General features: G+C 44.9%; 1 protein-coding gene across 1 annotated transcript in view; it reads left to right on the top strand.

Annotated features, from left to right (window-relative positions):
* Nucleotides 1-15,003, top strand: part of LOC148128456 (vomeronasal type-2 receptor 26-like) — a 27,433-nt gene extending 12,430 nt beyond the window's left edge. The window contains exon 6 of the mRNA XM_087949076.1: nucleotides 14,099-15,003. Coding sequence (XP_087805202.1) covers nucleotides 14,099-15,003 — 905 coding nt within the window. The remainder of the gene's footprint in view (nucleotides 1-14,098) is intronic.
* The last annotated feature ends 2,720 nt before the right edge of the window (nucleotides 15,004-17,723 follow it).

Genomic DNA, 17,723 nt, shown 5'->3' on the forward strand with positions numbered 1-17,723 from the left:
TTGGCTGCTCCTGTAATTACCAGAGCACAAAAAGAGACCAGGAGAGGGATCTGTCCACTGACCTGATGGAACGATTTAAAGAGGCTTTGAAAACAGATGAGTGGTTCCTAGCAAATGCGAATAATTGCACCGTTCGAGATGGTCTAGCCTGGATAGGGGCAAAATTGTATGTACCCCAAATCCTGAGAAGCCAAGTTTTACAACAAACTCATGATTCTAAAGCGGCTGGTCATTTTGGGTTCGTGAAGACTCTACATTTGGTGAAACGACAGTTCTGGTGGCCTTCGCTGAAAAAAGGACATTGAGACTTATGTGAAGTGAGCTGTCCAGTTTGTGCTTCAGCTTAAAAAGGCCACCTGGTAAACCACCAGGTTTGTTGCAGAATGTGGCCAGGCCAACGGCACCTTGGAAGGAAATTTCCATGGACTTTATAGTAGATCTACCGAGTGTTGGACACACTGTCATTTGGGTAGTGACTGATTTGTTTTCCAAACAAGCTCATTTCATCCCTTGCTCTAAGATTCCTTCAAGCGAAATCATTGGCCAGAATGTTCATTATACATGTCTACAGGTTGCATGGCGCTCCTGAGCGTGTAGTTTCTGATCGGGGGTCCAATTTACCTCGAACTTTTGGAGAGAATTCTTGAAATTGATAGGCTCCACCCAGAGCCTAAGCTCAGCCCATCATCCCCAAACTAATGGGGCCTGTGAGAGGACAAACGGGTGTTAGAACAGTACCTCAGATGTTATATAAACTATCAGCAAGATAATTGGGTGGATTTACTGCCTTTTGCGGAGGTGGCGTATAATAATTCTGTACACAGTAGTACGGGATTTACTCCTTTCAAAGTAGCCACGGGACAAGATTTTGTGCCCATACCTGAACTGCCTCGAAAACCCCACTATCCAATCGTTGGGCGATTGGATATCTAGCTTCAACAAAATTGGCGGTCGTTATAAGCTCTGGACGAGGCACACCAATCTCATAAGAAATTTGCTGACGAAAGCGAGCCCCACAGATGATGTATAAGGTGGGCAATAAAAGTTTTCCTCTCGACCAGATATTTGCAGACTACTCAGAAGTCGAAGAAGTTGGGTCCTAAGTACGTGGGACCTTTTCCCATTGAGAAGATTGTAAATCCGGTGACTGTTCAACTGACTTTACCAAAGACTCTTCGTCGTATTCATCCTGTTTTCCACGTCAGTTTGTTGAAACCAGAACATACCAGTACTTTGCGGCCGACCCAGTCTGATCCACCGTACCCCTGTTGATCGAGGGGGAACAACATTTCAGAGATTAAAGAAATTCTAGATTCTAGGAAATGGAGGGGTCGTATCCAATATCTTGTAGTGTGGAAACATTTTCCTCCTTCCCAAGCTGAATGGGTTAATGAAAAAGACATTAGGGCCCCTGATTTGCTTAAAAAGTTTTATGCCAAATACCCTGATAAACCATAGAAATGTGTGCCAATGTTATTACATGATAGAACTTTACATTAATAAATTTCAACCAAACCTGCGAGCATTTAGCCCAACCTCCTCACTGCAGGAATCCAATTAAAGCTTTTCAGACTGATGGCTGCTCAGTCTTTGCATTTAGCTGTGGTGGCACAAAGGTTAGAGTGCAAGTATTGCTGGCTAACTGACTGCTCAGTGCCAGGAGTTTGATCTTGACCAAATCAAGGTTGACTCAGCCTTGCATCCTTCCAAGGTTGGTAAATGGGTACCCAGATTGATGAATGTTGGGGGCAATATGCTGATTCTATAAACCACTTAAAGAGGGCTGTAAAGTACTGTGAAGTGGTATATAAGTCTAAGTGCTATTGCTATTTAGGCAAATAATGAAGGGGAGGGATTGAACATCTCTTGTTCACTGGCTCAGCTTTAAAATTGCTCATCCTTTTAGGATGTTTCAAGTTGCTTTCAAAATCCCTGGATGTTTCAATTCTAGTTCCATCCCTTTCTGGAGAAGAATGAGTTTTACTAATTTTTCTTGGGAAAAATTGTACTTGGACTCAAAATGGAAATCTAGCAGCAGATCTGAACATCATAAGTTGGTTGTTTTTCCCCAAGGAGGATCCCATCAAAGAACAACTGGGGAGTTTTGAGAAAGACAGAGGCTTATTATCAACCAAGATGCTCTTTCACGGCTAAAGTTGCTCAACAAGGTGATTGAAAATATTGGCAACTTTTCTCTGTCTGTATGGTTGGTGTTCTAATTTTGTAGTTCTAATTTTGGGAAACAGTAGAGGACAGGTGGTTCTGGAATGCTATGGTTCTTTGGTGCTCAAGGAGTTGGACACAACTAGCAATTAACAACAAAACTGTAATTCTTCAATGGAAAGGACCTTGTCTTGGGCCTTAGAAATATACCTTTCCCACACAGGGCTCTACTCATGTCCCATGTGCTGCAACAAAAGATGCCTGACTTATTCTTTTTGAGTGACATGTTCTCATGATTTCATCTCTACTCATCCTCACTGTAGTTCTACAAACTAGGCAGTAATGTGTGGGAATGAAAACCTTGACTTGGGTATTGGATAATGATTAGTCTAAAACCTTATACATACATGTCTGCCTAAAGGTCACTGAGATAAAGCAAGGAAATTAAAAGCAAACACCAGAAACAATTAAGCAGCTCAGACAACTGTAAACAATTCTGTGTACTATATCTAATTATTGTAATCCACAATGTGAATGCTTACTATGTACAAAATTCTCAATAAAAGGGAGCACTGGAATTTGCTCTAGACTCCCATCCCGAGTACACACTCTTGTGTCTCATTCTTTCCATGGGAGACCACCACAAGTGGTGACCCCGACGTGATCCACTGCAGGTGGTACGTGTCCGGACCTCCGTGTTTCCTCGCCTGGAATAGGTAAAGTACGTACTTAACTATTGCTGGACAATAGGATTTTTTCAGGGAACATGGGGGGGAAACTCTCTCAGCCACAGGAACGGCATGTTAGTGAGCTGCTGAAGTTAGTCAGGACAAACTTCTTTATCTTTAAACCCTCTGGGGGGGGAGCAAATAATTCTTTCAAAAGGTAATGTGAGAGAGCTGCTGCAAGAGATCTGGCGGCAATGTCCCTGGTATTCAGAGAAGGGCTCTTTAAAGTTAGACACGTGGAGGAGAATTGGAATTCATGAAGAGCCACGGGCAACAGCTGAAATTTTGATATATTTGATATATTGGAAGGTTGTTATGACTGCTTTAGAGACCCAGCAACAACCTCTTTTAAAAACTTTAGTAGAACCTCCTCCTTATAAAGGAGTTGTGTTGCACCACCAACCCCAAAACTGGAGTATGTTTCCTCACCCCCAACAGCGCCTACTCCAGTGGATGATAAAATCCAACCAAAAATGGGAAAAGTTCAAGCAATGATGCATCAGGCTTTCAATGAGGGGAAATTAGAGCCTGATGAGATTCCCCAGATGAATTTGTTTCCAGTCAATAGGCAAGTGGATGCTCAAGGCAATCTGCAGACTGAATGGGTTCCGATTCCTTTAGCAGTTCTTAGGGAAATTAAAAAAGCAGTTAAAGATTATGGTATTCAAAGTCCTTTTACAAAGGGGCTCCTGACAAGTTTGACTACCTCACGCATGATTCCTAGTGACTGGAAAGATTTAATGAGAATGATATTGAGCTCTACTCAGTATGTGGTTTTTGATTCAGAATATCAAAGGGAAGCTTTCACTAGGGGAAGGAATTCGGGGGGGCTGTATACGCCAGACCAAATCTATGGGGCAGGCTTGTTTGAATCCACTGCTGATCAAGCTGCTAATTTGCCTGATCACGTATTTCCAGTGGTTATGGCAGCTGTCCTTGGGGCGTTGTCCCGCATCCAGGATGTGGGAACCCCGGCACGGTCTTTTTCTCAAATTAAGCAAACAGCATCTGAGTCTTATAACGATTTTGTGGAAAAGCTACAATTGGCTATTACCAGGCAAATCTCTAATGAGGAAGCTGCAAAAGAACTTTTGCTGAAATTGGCAGTTGAAAATGCAAATGCTGACTGCAAGCATATCTTACAGCCTTTGGTGGCTAGAGGTGAGGTTACTCTGGCTGATCTGTTAAAGGCATGTGCAGTGGTGGGTTCTCAGGCTTACAACATGGAGACTTTGGCTATGGCATTACAAAAAGGGATGAAACCTACAGGGAATTGTTTTAATTGTGGGAAGCCTGGCCATTTTAACGCCCAGTGCCGTGCCCCTGGGGGGGGGAATGGCATTTAACAAAAACAAAATTAAGGACGTCCGCCTGAAATCGGTCTGTCCAAAATGCAAAAAAGGGTTTCATTGGGCAAATCAATGTCGCTCTGATCAGAACCAAAATGCAGGAAACTAAATTTGGGGCATGCAGCTAGCCCCGCTCCCAAGGCTGTCACAAAAGCATCGCCTGCAATTAATGGGAGTGCAGGTTTGGGTTTAAAAATGTTGAACTCGATTAATTTGACCTTTCCTAATCAAGTGTACATTGAGGACACTCATTTGCATGGGCCACTGCCAGAAAAAACAGTGGGATTGGTACTTCCCAGGTCTTCTGCATCAGAAAAAGGTTTTTTTTTTTATTCCAGGAGTTATTGATCAAGATTATAGAGGGGTTATTAAGGTACAATTGTACACTGATACTCCTACATCATTAATGGCCGGTGACTCTATTGCCCAGTTATTATTGCTTCCATACATTCCTATAAATCCTTTAATTGGGATCCCACGAACTGGCGGTTTTGGGTCCACTGAAATGGCCAGTTCTCCAGTTGCTGCAGAATTGCTAGCGCTGACAAAAAATTTGACTACAGACCAACCAAAAATGACAATTGAAATTCAAGAAAAATCATTTTCTGGCCTTATAGATTCTGGAGCAGATGTCTCTGTGATACGCCAAAAGGAATGGCCAAATGAATGGGCACTTGAGGACTCTCCGGCTGTTCATGGAGTGGGTGGTATGCAGTTTGCAAGAAGTAGTGTACATTGGTTGAAGGCATTGCATAGAGAAACTGGTGAGACTGCAAGGATTCAACCTCTTGTGTTGCCCCTGCACATAAACTTGTGGGGTAGAGATTTACTGTCACAATTTCGCACAAAAATTGTTATTGGATAATGGAAAAATTACAATTATTAACCTCTCAGCCAGTCTGGATTGACCAATGGCCACTTCCAAAAGAAAAGCTTATAGCTTTACATCAATTGGTAGCTGAGCAGCTACAATTAGAACACATTGAGCCAACTTCTAGTCCATATAACACTCCGGTATTTGTTATCAAAAAGAAAAATGGAAAATGGAGATTTTTACATGATCTAAGAGCCATTAACTCCATCCTTCAACCAATGGGAGTGTTACAATGTGGTTTGCCTAACCCTAACCTGATCCCACGCAATTGGGATCTAGTTGTAGTAGATTTACGGGATTGCTTCTTTTCTATCCCTTTGCATGCAGATGACAAGCAATTATTTGCCTTTACCGTACCTGAGTTGAATAACAATGCACCTACCTTTCGTTACCAATGGAAGGTTTTGCCACAGGGAATGCTAAACAGTCCAACGATGTGCCAGTCATATGTTCGAATGGCTCTGGCTCCATTCAGAACCTCTCATCCTGGGTGGAAGGTTTACCATTACATGGATGATATTTTAATTGCAGCTCCCGGCCCACCGGGAACAGTTAAGGCAGCGTTACATTGCCTTAAAGAGGTATTATTACAATTTGGACTTCATATTGCCCCAGAAAAAACGCCATATGCCTACTTAGGGCATAAGGTCCTTGCAACCTATGCTCATCCGGTCATTCCGGAAATCAAAATTGAGGAAAAGATTTCTCTAGTAAAATTACAACAAATACTAGGAACAATTAACTGGGTTAGAGCCTACCTGGGGTTAACTACAGTGGTACTCCAGCCCTTTTTCTTGACCCTAAAGGGCTCTGTGAGACCGGATTCTGCTATAACCTTATCAGCAGAACAAAGGAAGGTACTGACACATGTAAATGCGGCTTTAACGCAGCGTTGGGTTGATCGATGCATTCCTGATACTCCATTTGCTTTGGCAATTTTACAAACTCCAGCCTTGCCTACTGCAGCTTTATTTCAATTACATGAGGCACAGGTTTATATCATTGAATGGTTGCATTTGCAGAATACTCCCAGAAAAACAATTTCTACTATGGCTATGCTTTATAGTGAGTTAATCATCAAAGGCCGGAATTGCACTATGCATTTATATGGCATAGATCTAGTTCAGTTATGTTTACCTATCTCCCTCACTTTGTGAGAAACTTGGTATAGTCAATCCATTGAATTGCAAATTGCTCTTGAAAATTGGCCAGGGAAGATTTCTTGCCACACCCCCAGTGACCCTCATTTCCAGTTGCTTCGAAACGTATCTGTAAATTTTAATTCAGTTATTGCTAAGCAGCCAATTGAGGGAGTGACCGTTTATGCAGACGGTGGTAAGACCTACGGCGCTTGTGCATGGAGACAGGAAGGGGTATGGAAAACAAAGATTACCCCTCCTCAGCAATCAGCACAAAGGGCTGAATTAGCTGCTGCTATTTTGGCCTTACAGGAATTTGCACAAGAACCGCTAAATCTTATTGTGGATTCTCTTTACGTTTATCAATTGATACTTAACATTGAATTTGCTTATCTTTCTCCATCTGTTGATGCTAATCTTATGAGTTTGTTTCTAGCCCTGCAAAGCTGTCTTCATTCTCGCACTCATTCTTTGCATATCGCACACATTCGCAGCCACCAGCCACTTACCGGGAGCTGCAGGAAGGGAATGACGTGGCTGACACAGCGGCCTCGGCCATGTCCTGTCTCTCGCTTTCTCCTGTTACTCCGTGGGACTCACATAGCTATTTTCATCAAAATACCAAAGCTCTTTGTAAACAATTCGGGCTCACTGCTGCAGAAGCTGCAGCTATTATCCAGCAATGTCCTAGTTGCAGTGCTCAATCCACTGCTCTTCCTCAAGGAGTAAATCCTCGGGGACATCTGCTTGTCAGCTATGGCAGATGGATGTCACACAACACCCTCCTTTCAAACCATGGCACCATCTGCATGTCACCGTTGATACCTATTCAGGATTTATTATGGCAACACCTCAACGAGGAGAGGCTACAAAACATGTAGTCAACCATTGTCTCCGTACCTTCACACATGTGGGGCCACCAATGGAGATCAAAACCAACAATGGCCCTGCTTACATTAGCACCGCCTTTGCGGAATTTTGTCATCGATGGTCAATTATACATAAATTTGGCATTCCCTACAATTCCACTGGTCAGGCCATTGTGGAACGAACTCATCAGATGCTCAAACAAGCACTCCTTCACATAAAAACAAAAACGGGGAAGTGGATGGATATGGCTTGCCTTACATACAAAACATTCTTAATATTACCTTATACACTTTAAATTTTTAAACATGACAGGATCTCCTGCTGCTACGGCAGCCAGTAGGCATTTTGCTTCCTCCCTTCTGCAGGTACGCCAAGACCGAAAGTTCGGTATAGGAGACTACCAGATCCAACGTGGAGAGGACCTGTCCCGCTGATAACTTGGGGCCGAGGATACGCTGCTGTTGAAGATGAGGGGACAGTTGTTTGGGTTCCTGCTCACTGTATGCATCCTTATCATCAGTCAAAGGGGCAAGGGGATGGATTTGGGGAATGGAAAAGAAACACGTTGATCCAGGACATGGGGAAGCTAGCAAACCTTCATAATAAAACTGATTGTTGGATATGTATGCACATGCCAACTCACAAAACATCAAGGCTTCCAATGGTTGCAGTACCTCTGGCTGAAGGTGACTGGTATAAGGGATCAATGCTATGGTTGTTCAGGGGTGTGGTCTAACAGTTGGACTACAAGTAACATAAATACCTTGCACCTTGGAAGCCGAATCCAAGAGGTGGCGGGTATCTGCTGGACCCACAATGAGACAGTAGAGAATATGACTTACTTGGGGACATATCCGTTTTGCAACAAAACTATTGTTATTAGCAATGGAAGTCGGGTTTATTCGAATGACATGAAAACTAAAAATCTCACTTACTTTGTACATAACATTTCTCGCAGTTTAGTCTGTTTAGTCTTATTTCAATAGCATGGCAGCTATATGAATTGAAAATAAAAATGTACAGATATAACTAAATAATACCTCATTTGAAATTGACAGCCCTAGTATGTGAGGAATTTTTCTTTATATCTTAACTGGAACAAGGATTTGGATTATTTTCAAAGGGGAGTGGCTTTGCAATATTTTATGTTTTCCTGATCTGCAGGTGAAACTTGAAAAATTAGAATATCATGCAAAAGTTCATTTATTTCAGGAATGCAACATAAAAGGTGAACCTATGAGATAGACTCATTACATGCAAAGCAAGATAGTTCAAGCTGTGATGTGTCATAATTGAGATGATTATGGCTTACAACTCTTGAAAACCCCAAATCCACAATCTCAGAAAATTAGAATATTGTGAAAAGGTTCAATATTCTAGGCTCAAAGTGTCCCACTCTAATCAACTAATTAAGCCATAACACCTGCACAGGGTTCCTGGGCCTTTAAATGTTCTCTTAGTCTGGTTCAGTAGGAATCACTATCATGGGAAAAACTGCTGACCTGACAGTTGTGCAGAAAACCATCATTGACACCCTCCATAAGGAGGGAAAGCCTCAAAACGTAATTGCAAACGAACTTGGATGTTCCCAAAGTGCTGTATCAAAGCACATTAATAGAAAGTTATGTGGAAGGGAAAAGTGTGGGGAAAAAAAGGTGCACAAGCATCAGGGATGACCGCAGCCTGGAGAGGATGGTCAGGAAAAGGCCATTCAAAAATGTTGGGGACTTTCACAGGAAGTGGACTGAGGGTGAAGTCAGTGCATCAAGAGCGACCACACACAGACGGATCCTGGACATGGGCTTCAATGAATAACAAACAACGTTAGAAACATCTTATCTGGGCTAAAGAAAAACAGAACTGGTCTGTTGCTCAGTGCCAAAGTCCTCTTTGCTGATGAGAACAACTTTTGCATCTCATTTGGAAACCAAGGACCCAGAGTCTGGAGGAAGAATGGAGAGGCACACACTGCAAGATGCTTGAAGTCCAGTGTGAAATTTCCACAGTCTGTGTTGATTTGGGGAGCCATGTCCTCTGCTGGTGTTGGTCCACTGTGCTTCATTAAGTCCAGGGTCAACGCAGCCATCTACCAGGAGATTTTGGAGCACTTCATGCTTCCTTCTGCAGATGAGCTTTATTGGGATGCTGATTTCATTTCCCGCAGGACTTGGCACCTGTTCACACTGCCAAAAGCACCAAAACCTGGTTCAATGACCGTGGGATTATTGTGCTTGATTGGCCAGCAAACTCCCCTGACCTGAACCCCATAGAGAATCTATGGGGCATTGCCAAGAGAAAGATGAGAGACATGAGACCGAATAATGCAGAAGAGCTGAAGGCCGCTATTGAAGCATCCTGGTGTTCCATAATACCTCAGCAGTGCCACAGGCTGACAGCTTTCATGTCATGCCGCATTGAGGCAGTAATCGATGCAAAAGGGGCCCAAACCAAGCACTCAGTACATATGCATGCTTATACTTTTCAGAGGTCCGATATTGTTCTATGTAAAATCCTTGTTTTATTGATTGCATGTAATATTCTAATTTTCTGAGATTGTAGATTTGGGGGTTTTCATGAGCTGTAAGACACAATCATCACAATTAGGACACATCACGGCTTGAACTATCTTGCTTTGCATGTAATGAGTCTATCTCAAATATTAGGTTCACCTTTTACATTGCATTCCTGAAATAAATGAACTTTTGCACGATATTCTAATTTTTCGAGTTTCACCTGTATTACTCAGAAGTTTCTTTCTTAAGCAGCGTTTCATTTTATTTCAATCAATCTAATAAATAAAAATTTGACAGATATTTTGGAATGAATTTTGTTTTTCTGCTTAGTCTCTGCCTCAGTCCAAATGTGTGGACAATTGTCACCCTGGATTTGTGAAACGGGCTCGGAAAGAAGAACCAATTTGCTGCTATGATTGTATTCCTTGTCCGGAGGGAACCATCTCCACACAGGAAGGTATGTTATACCAGAGGAAAAGGCGTTGGATTCAGTGAGAGCATTTCATCAAAGTTCATGTTAAACGATATGGGTAAACTTGACTATTTTATTCTTCATTGCTGTTTTCCTCATGTCCAATTTATTCCATAATGGGAGGAATAAGATCTTGAAGAATAAGGCAGGAAGGGATGGAAGAACATAGTGGAATAGGCAAGATGAATTGTGCTAAAGGAAGCATCTTTTCTACTTGTCAGCTTGAAAGTTTATTTCCATGTTTACCATCTAAATCCTTTGAAACTTGAGGAATGGTTTCAGGTCAATGTGTTTTGCTCATCCAAACCAATTTTATCTTACAGGCCAAAAGATATATCAGTCAGTCAATATTTATTAAGATCATAAGAGAAAGATCTACTTGGGAGAGTAGGAAGAGTGTTTGGGTTCAATGACCAAGAGCAAACAAAAGACTTAATATTGAAGTTTACAAAAAACCCACATACAGTGATCAATATTTAGATTTTGATTCTCACCACTCACTGGAGCACAGCATGGGAGTTATCAGAATCCTACACCCCCAGGCTGAAGGTTTACCTACCAGCAAAGAGGGAAAAGAAAAAGAATTAAAGGACATGAAGGAAGCCCTCAGAATGACAGAAACATGGTGGAAACGTCCACTACAGAACACACGCCCAATGCTACCGCGTTCGGGGGAACCGACGGGCGCAGGAGACCATTGGCCTGCGTCAAAAATCAACGAAACACTCAAGGTGGCCACCTGGAACGTGGATTCCCTGACTGGACGCTCGACCGAGATCCTCAGGGCCATGCGGGACCGGAAGCTGGACATCTGCTGCATCCAGGAAACTCGCTGGAAGGGCAACAAGGCTACGACTATAGACGGCTATAAGATCATATACACCAGCTGTAAGGAAAATCGCGGCGGTGTAGCTGTGGTTGTCAGTCCCAGCTGGCAAAGCTCCGTTGCAGAAGTTAAGCGCCTCACAGAACGACTGATGATAATCGTCGTAGCGACCGAGAGGCAGCGCCTACACATCTTGTCCGCCTACGCCCCTCAGACCGGATGTCACGAGGAGGAGAAGGATACCTTCTGGGAACTGCTCAACATCCAACTCAGGCAGATCCCATACGAAGACGACATCATCATCTCTGGCGACCTGAATGGTCACGTAGGGCGGGACAAAAACGGACACCAGTGCCACGGTGGGCACGGCACAGGCGATATGAATGAGAATGGCCAGAGGATCCTGGACTTTGCCGACTCCCATGATATGACCATCACGAACACCTGCTTCATTAGGCGAGAACCCCAACTCCTCACCTACCATAGCAGAAATGGGAGCCACCATACACAGATCGACTACATCATCGCACGACAAAGAGCCGCTAAAAACGTGCTCAACGCCAAGGTGTACCCGTGCGAATCGAGCAGTCAGCACAGGCCACTGATGGCGAAGATCAGGATCAGCAAGCCCAAGACCAAGATTGATAAAAAGAATGCAGACCAGCCACGAATCAAGTGGTGGAACCAGAAGAAGTTGGCGGGACCCCTCATCAAACTGGAGCAGTTCCTGCAGATGGTCGACGGGCCACAGGAAGCGTGGTCCATGCTGAAGAGCACTGTTCACACTGCCGGCTACCAACAGCTTGGTTGTACCAAGCCAGGACGGAGACGCATCGAACGAGATACATGGCTCTTGACACCGGAAGTACAAGATGCCGTGCACCTGAAGAAACGGCTCTACAAGGCCTTTCTTCAGGACAAGACCAGCGAGAAGCTCTGCGAGTACAAGGCGGCCAAAAAGGCAGCCAAGAGAGCAGTAGCGACAGCCAGAAGCTCCCACTAGGACGACATCTACGAGAAGCTGAACACGCGAGAAGGCGAGAATGAGATCTACTGCCTAGCCAAAAGCAGACACAGGAAGACCCTGGACATTGACCAGTTTCATGGAATCAACGACGAAAGGGGAAATTTGATCGTCAACCCCAGAGACGCTGCCGAGAGGTGGCGGCAATACTTCGAGAAGATCTCCACCGAGGAGTTCCCACACCCACGAACCCCGCGAGGTGACCCCGTCGAAGGCCCAGTCTCAGGCATTCACGCCAGTAAGGCAACAGGACCAGACGACATCCCTGCCGACTTCTGGAAAAAGGCACTACCGGGCTCGGCATTGTGGCTGTGCGAGCTGTTCAACAACATCGTCTCCACGGGAAAAGTGCCACACGACTGGTACCGCAGCACCACTGTTCCGATCTGGAAGGGAAAGGGCAGCCCAGCGGACTGCTCCAACTACAGACCGGTCAGGTTACTGTCACACACTATGAAGATCTTCGAACGCGTCCTCGATAAGCGCATTTGGGACATCGTCGACATCAGTGTCAACCAGGCCGGATTCATCAAGAACTGCGGCACCACCGACGCCATTTTCGGTGTGCGGATGCTGATGGAGGCTCACAGAGAGAAGAAAATCCCGCTCCACACCGCCTTCTTGGACTTGGAAAAGGCCTTCGATCGAGTCCCGCACGATCTCATCTGGTACGCACTGCGAGATCACGGCGTGCCCGAGCTGCTCGTACAATGGGCCCAACTCCTATACAGATGTCACAAAAGCCGTGTAAAAGCGGCAGCTGGGATATCAGAGGAGTTCAATATCACCGTCGGCGTACACCAGGGCTCTGCTCTCTCACCACTGCTGTTCATTCTGGTGATGGACACAATTACACATGACCTGTACACGCCCGCCCCATGGACGCTGCTCTACGCCGATGATGTGTTCCTGGCCAACCTGTGCAAGGCTGAACTCGAGCACCTAGTCCAACAGTGGCACGACCGCCTCGAGCAGTTCGGGCTCCGGTTGAACCTAAAGAAGTCCGAATACCTGACCACTGACAACGAAACGACAGGCTCCATCCACGTGAACGGGCAGGAGCTACCACGCGCCTCCACCTTCAAGTACCTGGGAACTACTCTTGGGGAAGAAGGCCTACTACAAACTGAGGTGGCAGCCAGGATTAACGCAGAGTGGGGCAAATGGAAGTCCGTCACGGGCGTTCTCTGTGACAAGAAGATGCCGATGCGCCTGAAGGCGAAAATCTATAACTCTGTGGTGCGCCCCGTGGCCATATACAGCGCAGAGTGCTGGCCGACGACCAAAGAAGTCGAAAGCAGACTCCAGACAATGGAGATGCGAATGCTCCGATGGTCGGTAGGCCTCACCCTACTCGATCGCGTCAGGAACGAAGAAGTGCGTAGACGGTTCAACGTCGTGCCCATCCCCACGGTCATGAGGCAGTCCCGGCTACGATGGTTCGGCCATGTGAGTCGCGCCAAGGAAGAATCCATCATCAAATCTGCAATGAAGGTGACTGTCGGAGGAGCGAGACCGCGTGGTAGACCTAAGCAACGCTGGATGGACACGATCAAGGCCGACCTAGAGATCGCGAAGGCAGACCCGACATACGTGGCAGACAGAGAGGCGTGGAAGCAATACTCAAGGACATTAGCGGACCTCGCCAGAGCGCGAGACAAACGCTGAAGAAAAAGAAGAAGAGAAGAAGGAAGCCCTCAGAATGTGTGGCTATCCTTTTGAGCAGCTAAACTAGGTGCACAACCAGAAACGAAAACATTGCCACTATGTGGATCCTCAAAAGCTTGCCTTTTGTTTGTTTTGGTCGCCGCTCCTGCCCTATTGAACACCCTCCCCATTGAAACCCAACAGGCCGCCCACCCTCCTAAAGCTCTGGAGGTTGTTCTTCCAGACATTGGGATGAAGTGAGGTCAATGCCAGATTACAACAATGTAGATTGCCTCAAGGAAGGGTGATTGTGGCATCAATTATTTTGGGTTTTATTTATTTATTGTTTATAAGATAATATATGTCTATATATTTCAGTTTACCAATTACTATGGCTTTCCTGTCTCTCAGTATCAGCTGTCATCCAAAGAAGGTCTTTCTTATAAGGTGAAATGAGAAACTATAAAAATAATATTGCTTACTCTCTTCTCAGATACTGAAAAATGCACCAAGTGCCCAGACGATAAATATCCAACTGGTGACAAAGTCCAATGTATCCCCAAAAGAATAACCTTCCTGTCCTATGAAGAACATCTGGGCATCATCCTGGTCTTCTTTGCTGTACTCTTGTTTCTAACAACAGGCTTTGTTTTAGTCATATTCCTTAAATACATAGAAACTCCCATTGTCAAAGCCAACAACCGTGACCTCTCCTACATCCTCTTGGTCTCCCTCTTTCTTTGCTTCTTGTCCTCCTTTTTCTTCATTGGCCGACCAAGGAAAGCCACCTGCCTTTTCCGACAAACAGTGTTCAGCATCGTCTTCTCAGTAGCTGTGTCTTGTGTTTTAGCCAAAACAATCACAGTAGTACTGGCCTTCCTGGCCACGAAACCGGGGAACAGGGTGAGGAGATGGTTGGGGAAGAGCTTGGCCAACTCCATCATCCTTTCTGGTTGTGCTGGAAAAATTGTAATTTGTGCAATCTGGCTGGGGGTTTCTCCTCCATTTCCTGATTCTGACCTGCACTCCCAACCAGGAGTGATCATCCTTCAATGTAATGAAGGCTCTGTCACCATGTTTTATATTGTTCTCAGCTACATGGGTTTCCTTGCTGCTATTTGCTTCATGGTGGCTTTTCTGGCCAGGAACCTTCCTGGTGTGTTCAATGAAGCCAAATTGATCACCTTCAGCATGTTGGTCTTCTGCAGTGTCTGGATCTCCTTCCTGCCCACCTACTTGAGCACCAAAGGGAAATACATGGTGGCCATGCAGGTCTTCTCCATCTTGGCTTCTGGTGCTGGGCTGCTGGCCTGCATCTTCTTCCCCAAGTGCTACATTATCATTCTGAGACCAGATCTAAATACTAAGGAACATTTAATGATAAAAGTCGGTATCTGATCGTGAAGTAGTTTCTTAGGCTCATAAGACTTAATTATTTAGTGCAAATGCACTCTTTTCGAACCGGTAATAACACCAGTTGAATCCCACCCATGTACATATACTGATGCGATGACCTGGAGCATGGTACAGAGATCACACAGGCAGCTGGCAGTTCAGACTGCCCCATTATTGTTCCAAATTTCCCCAAATGTTCCCATATTTCTGGCAAATCTCAGAGCAAAGTGATCACACGTATGCACACACACATACCTCAAGCAGCCTCTCGCTGCAAATAGTGCAGCCCAATGCTGTGAGCACCATGGCTGCAAAGCAAGAAATCCAGCAGGGCAAGTCAAGGAGTCCAGGAAGCAAGGGAGCAAGGCAAGTAATCCAGAAATCCAAAAAGAATACAAGGAATCCAGGAAAGTTCAAATGTCAACACTCAACACTCCAGGAATTCATCATTTGTTCCCAAAAAATGTACCTCCTCACAATGTCTATTTAAGTATCAGTCCCCAGGTGTGCCTTGTGAAGAGTTGCAGGGCACTCAATATCAACTCATAAAATATTTCTGTGGTCTTTTTAGAGTTTTCAACAGAAAGGGAGGGGGAGCAGCTTGCAATCCATAAATGTTTTCAAAGATAGTTTCTAGGTGACCAAAGTTTCTGCCACGCAAAATTCTAACTGTAGAGTGTCAGGGCTCCAACAACTTCTCCCTTATTCAAATCAAAAGTCTCTAACCACATCTCAGAAAAAGTAAATTGGTTTATTAGAAATTGCCATGTTGGCGTGTGGCTGGGTGCAGCTGATACTAAATTACATCAAACATTTCCCTCATGACCCTGGTCTTTCCCCCACCCCATGGATGTGACTTCTCCAATGGGATACATCCGTCTCCAAGAGTCATCCCTCATGCTCTCCAATAACCTTTTAATGTTTTGACAACTTTGGGCTGCCGAGGTGATTATCTAGGCATTTCAAGAATGCCTTGTCCCACACTCCCTTTTTCTGGCAGCTAAAAAGACCAAAGGAGTATCTTTTTAGTTGACATTCAGCTCCCCTCACTTCCTGAAGGTGACCTGTACAACACAAAAAGAAAACAAATTTATTACAGGTATAGAACTTAGGGTTGCAAACCTCCCCCAGGTTTGGTTGGGTTTTCTGGATGGAACCTCGTCACAAGGCAATCAGCTTGGACGTTCCTACTCTACCCAGGATGTCTCTGATAAAGGGTAGCCCTTCCACTTGATTAGATATTGGAATTGTCTCCCGGGCCACCTCGGATCGAGGATTCACTGCACCTCATAATTAGTTTGGCCTCCTATGACACGGGGTCTGGGGGTTCACGAGGTGGTGGCTTCAGGGTTGATCCCACCACAGGTTTTAAGAGGCTACTATGGAATACCGGGTGTATTTTCCCTAACAGTCAGGGCAACTTCAGTTGAACCATGACTGGGTTGATGACGTTTACTCTGGGATGAATGTTGGCCCAAACTTCTTACTAGGGAGCCTTAACCTCAAGTACTTGGTGGCTAGGTAGACTTTCTCCCCCACCTGGAATGGCCTTTGCGAGACCCAGTGTTTGTGTGCCTGTTTTTTATAGCTTTGTGCCACTTTTGCCAGTGCCTTTTTCACATTTCCCCAAGTTGTTTTCAGCATTGACATCCAATAGGTCAGGCTGACTGTGGAGGGGGGATCCATGGATACTCAGGCATTGGGATGAAGTCCATGCCCCTCATTACTCTGAAGGGGGTTAGTCCCGTGCTACTGTGAACAGCATTATTGTATGCAACCTCCATGAAAGTCAGGAGGTCCGCCCAACTGAACTGCTGATAATTCACATAGCACCTCAGGTACTGCTCTACCCTGGCGTTCAGACTCTCTGCCCCCCACATTGCAGCTCGGATGAAAGGCTGAGCTAAGGCTGTGGGATGACAGTATAGACTGCAGGAACTCCCTCCAGAACTCAGCCATGAACTGGACCCCTCTGTCTTATATTATTCGTCATGGTACTGCATGCAGGCGGTAGATGTTCTTCAGGAACAGCTTGGCTAACTGGTGGGCTGAAGGGAGTCTGCTGCAAGGTATGTCAGGATTCCAGCAATTGCCCTAGTTAAATCATGATACTCGAGCCAATCTTCAAAACACTTCAAAAAATTTATTAGAGGCGACATACTGGCACTGCCCTGTATGAATCCAACTCTAGCATAGGTACTTTACAGTCACATGTGATCCTGTTTCCCTCCTTCCCCTGGGGTGTCTCATAAACCAGATTCTCCAATTGAGCACATTCACGGGCTGGATGTCATCATTCACGTCCTCCAATTAAATATATTCGTGGGCAAAAGCTCTGGTGTTTTAGTTACAATCTTTTAAAGATAAGAGTTGGAATGTACTTTCGCTTTCAAAGTGCGGCACTGCTCTTCCAGATTTCCTTCCTCCCCCCTCCATTTTTATGGCAACTACTAAAACAGGCATAGGAATGTTTTACGAGTTGACACCTAAGGTGGCACCAAACTCTATAGTTCTGGATGACTTTCCCCAGGAATGTTTGGAGACAAGAGAGCACATTGAAGGACAACACCCAATTTCCTGGGTATCGAACTATCTTCTTTCAGCATCACTTTCTAGACCTGTCCAGAAAGGAAGGACCACAACCACTTCAGACCAGTGCCCTCTAGGGGTATATCTGTGATTTTTTTTTTTGAAAACAATTTTATTAATTTTAACAACAAACA

This window comes from Notechis scutatus, unplaced genomic scaffold (genome assembly GCF_049901735.1).
Source record: "Notechis scutatus isolate UNSWTSFEM ecotype Mainland unplaced genomic scaffold, rNotScu1.2 NSCUSCF66, whole genome shotgun sequence".
NCBI classification, from domain to species: domain Eukaryota; kingdom Metazoa; phylum Chordata; class Lepidosauria; order Squamata; family Elapidae; genus Notechis; species Notechis scutatus.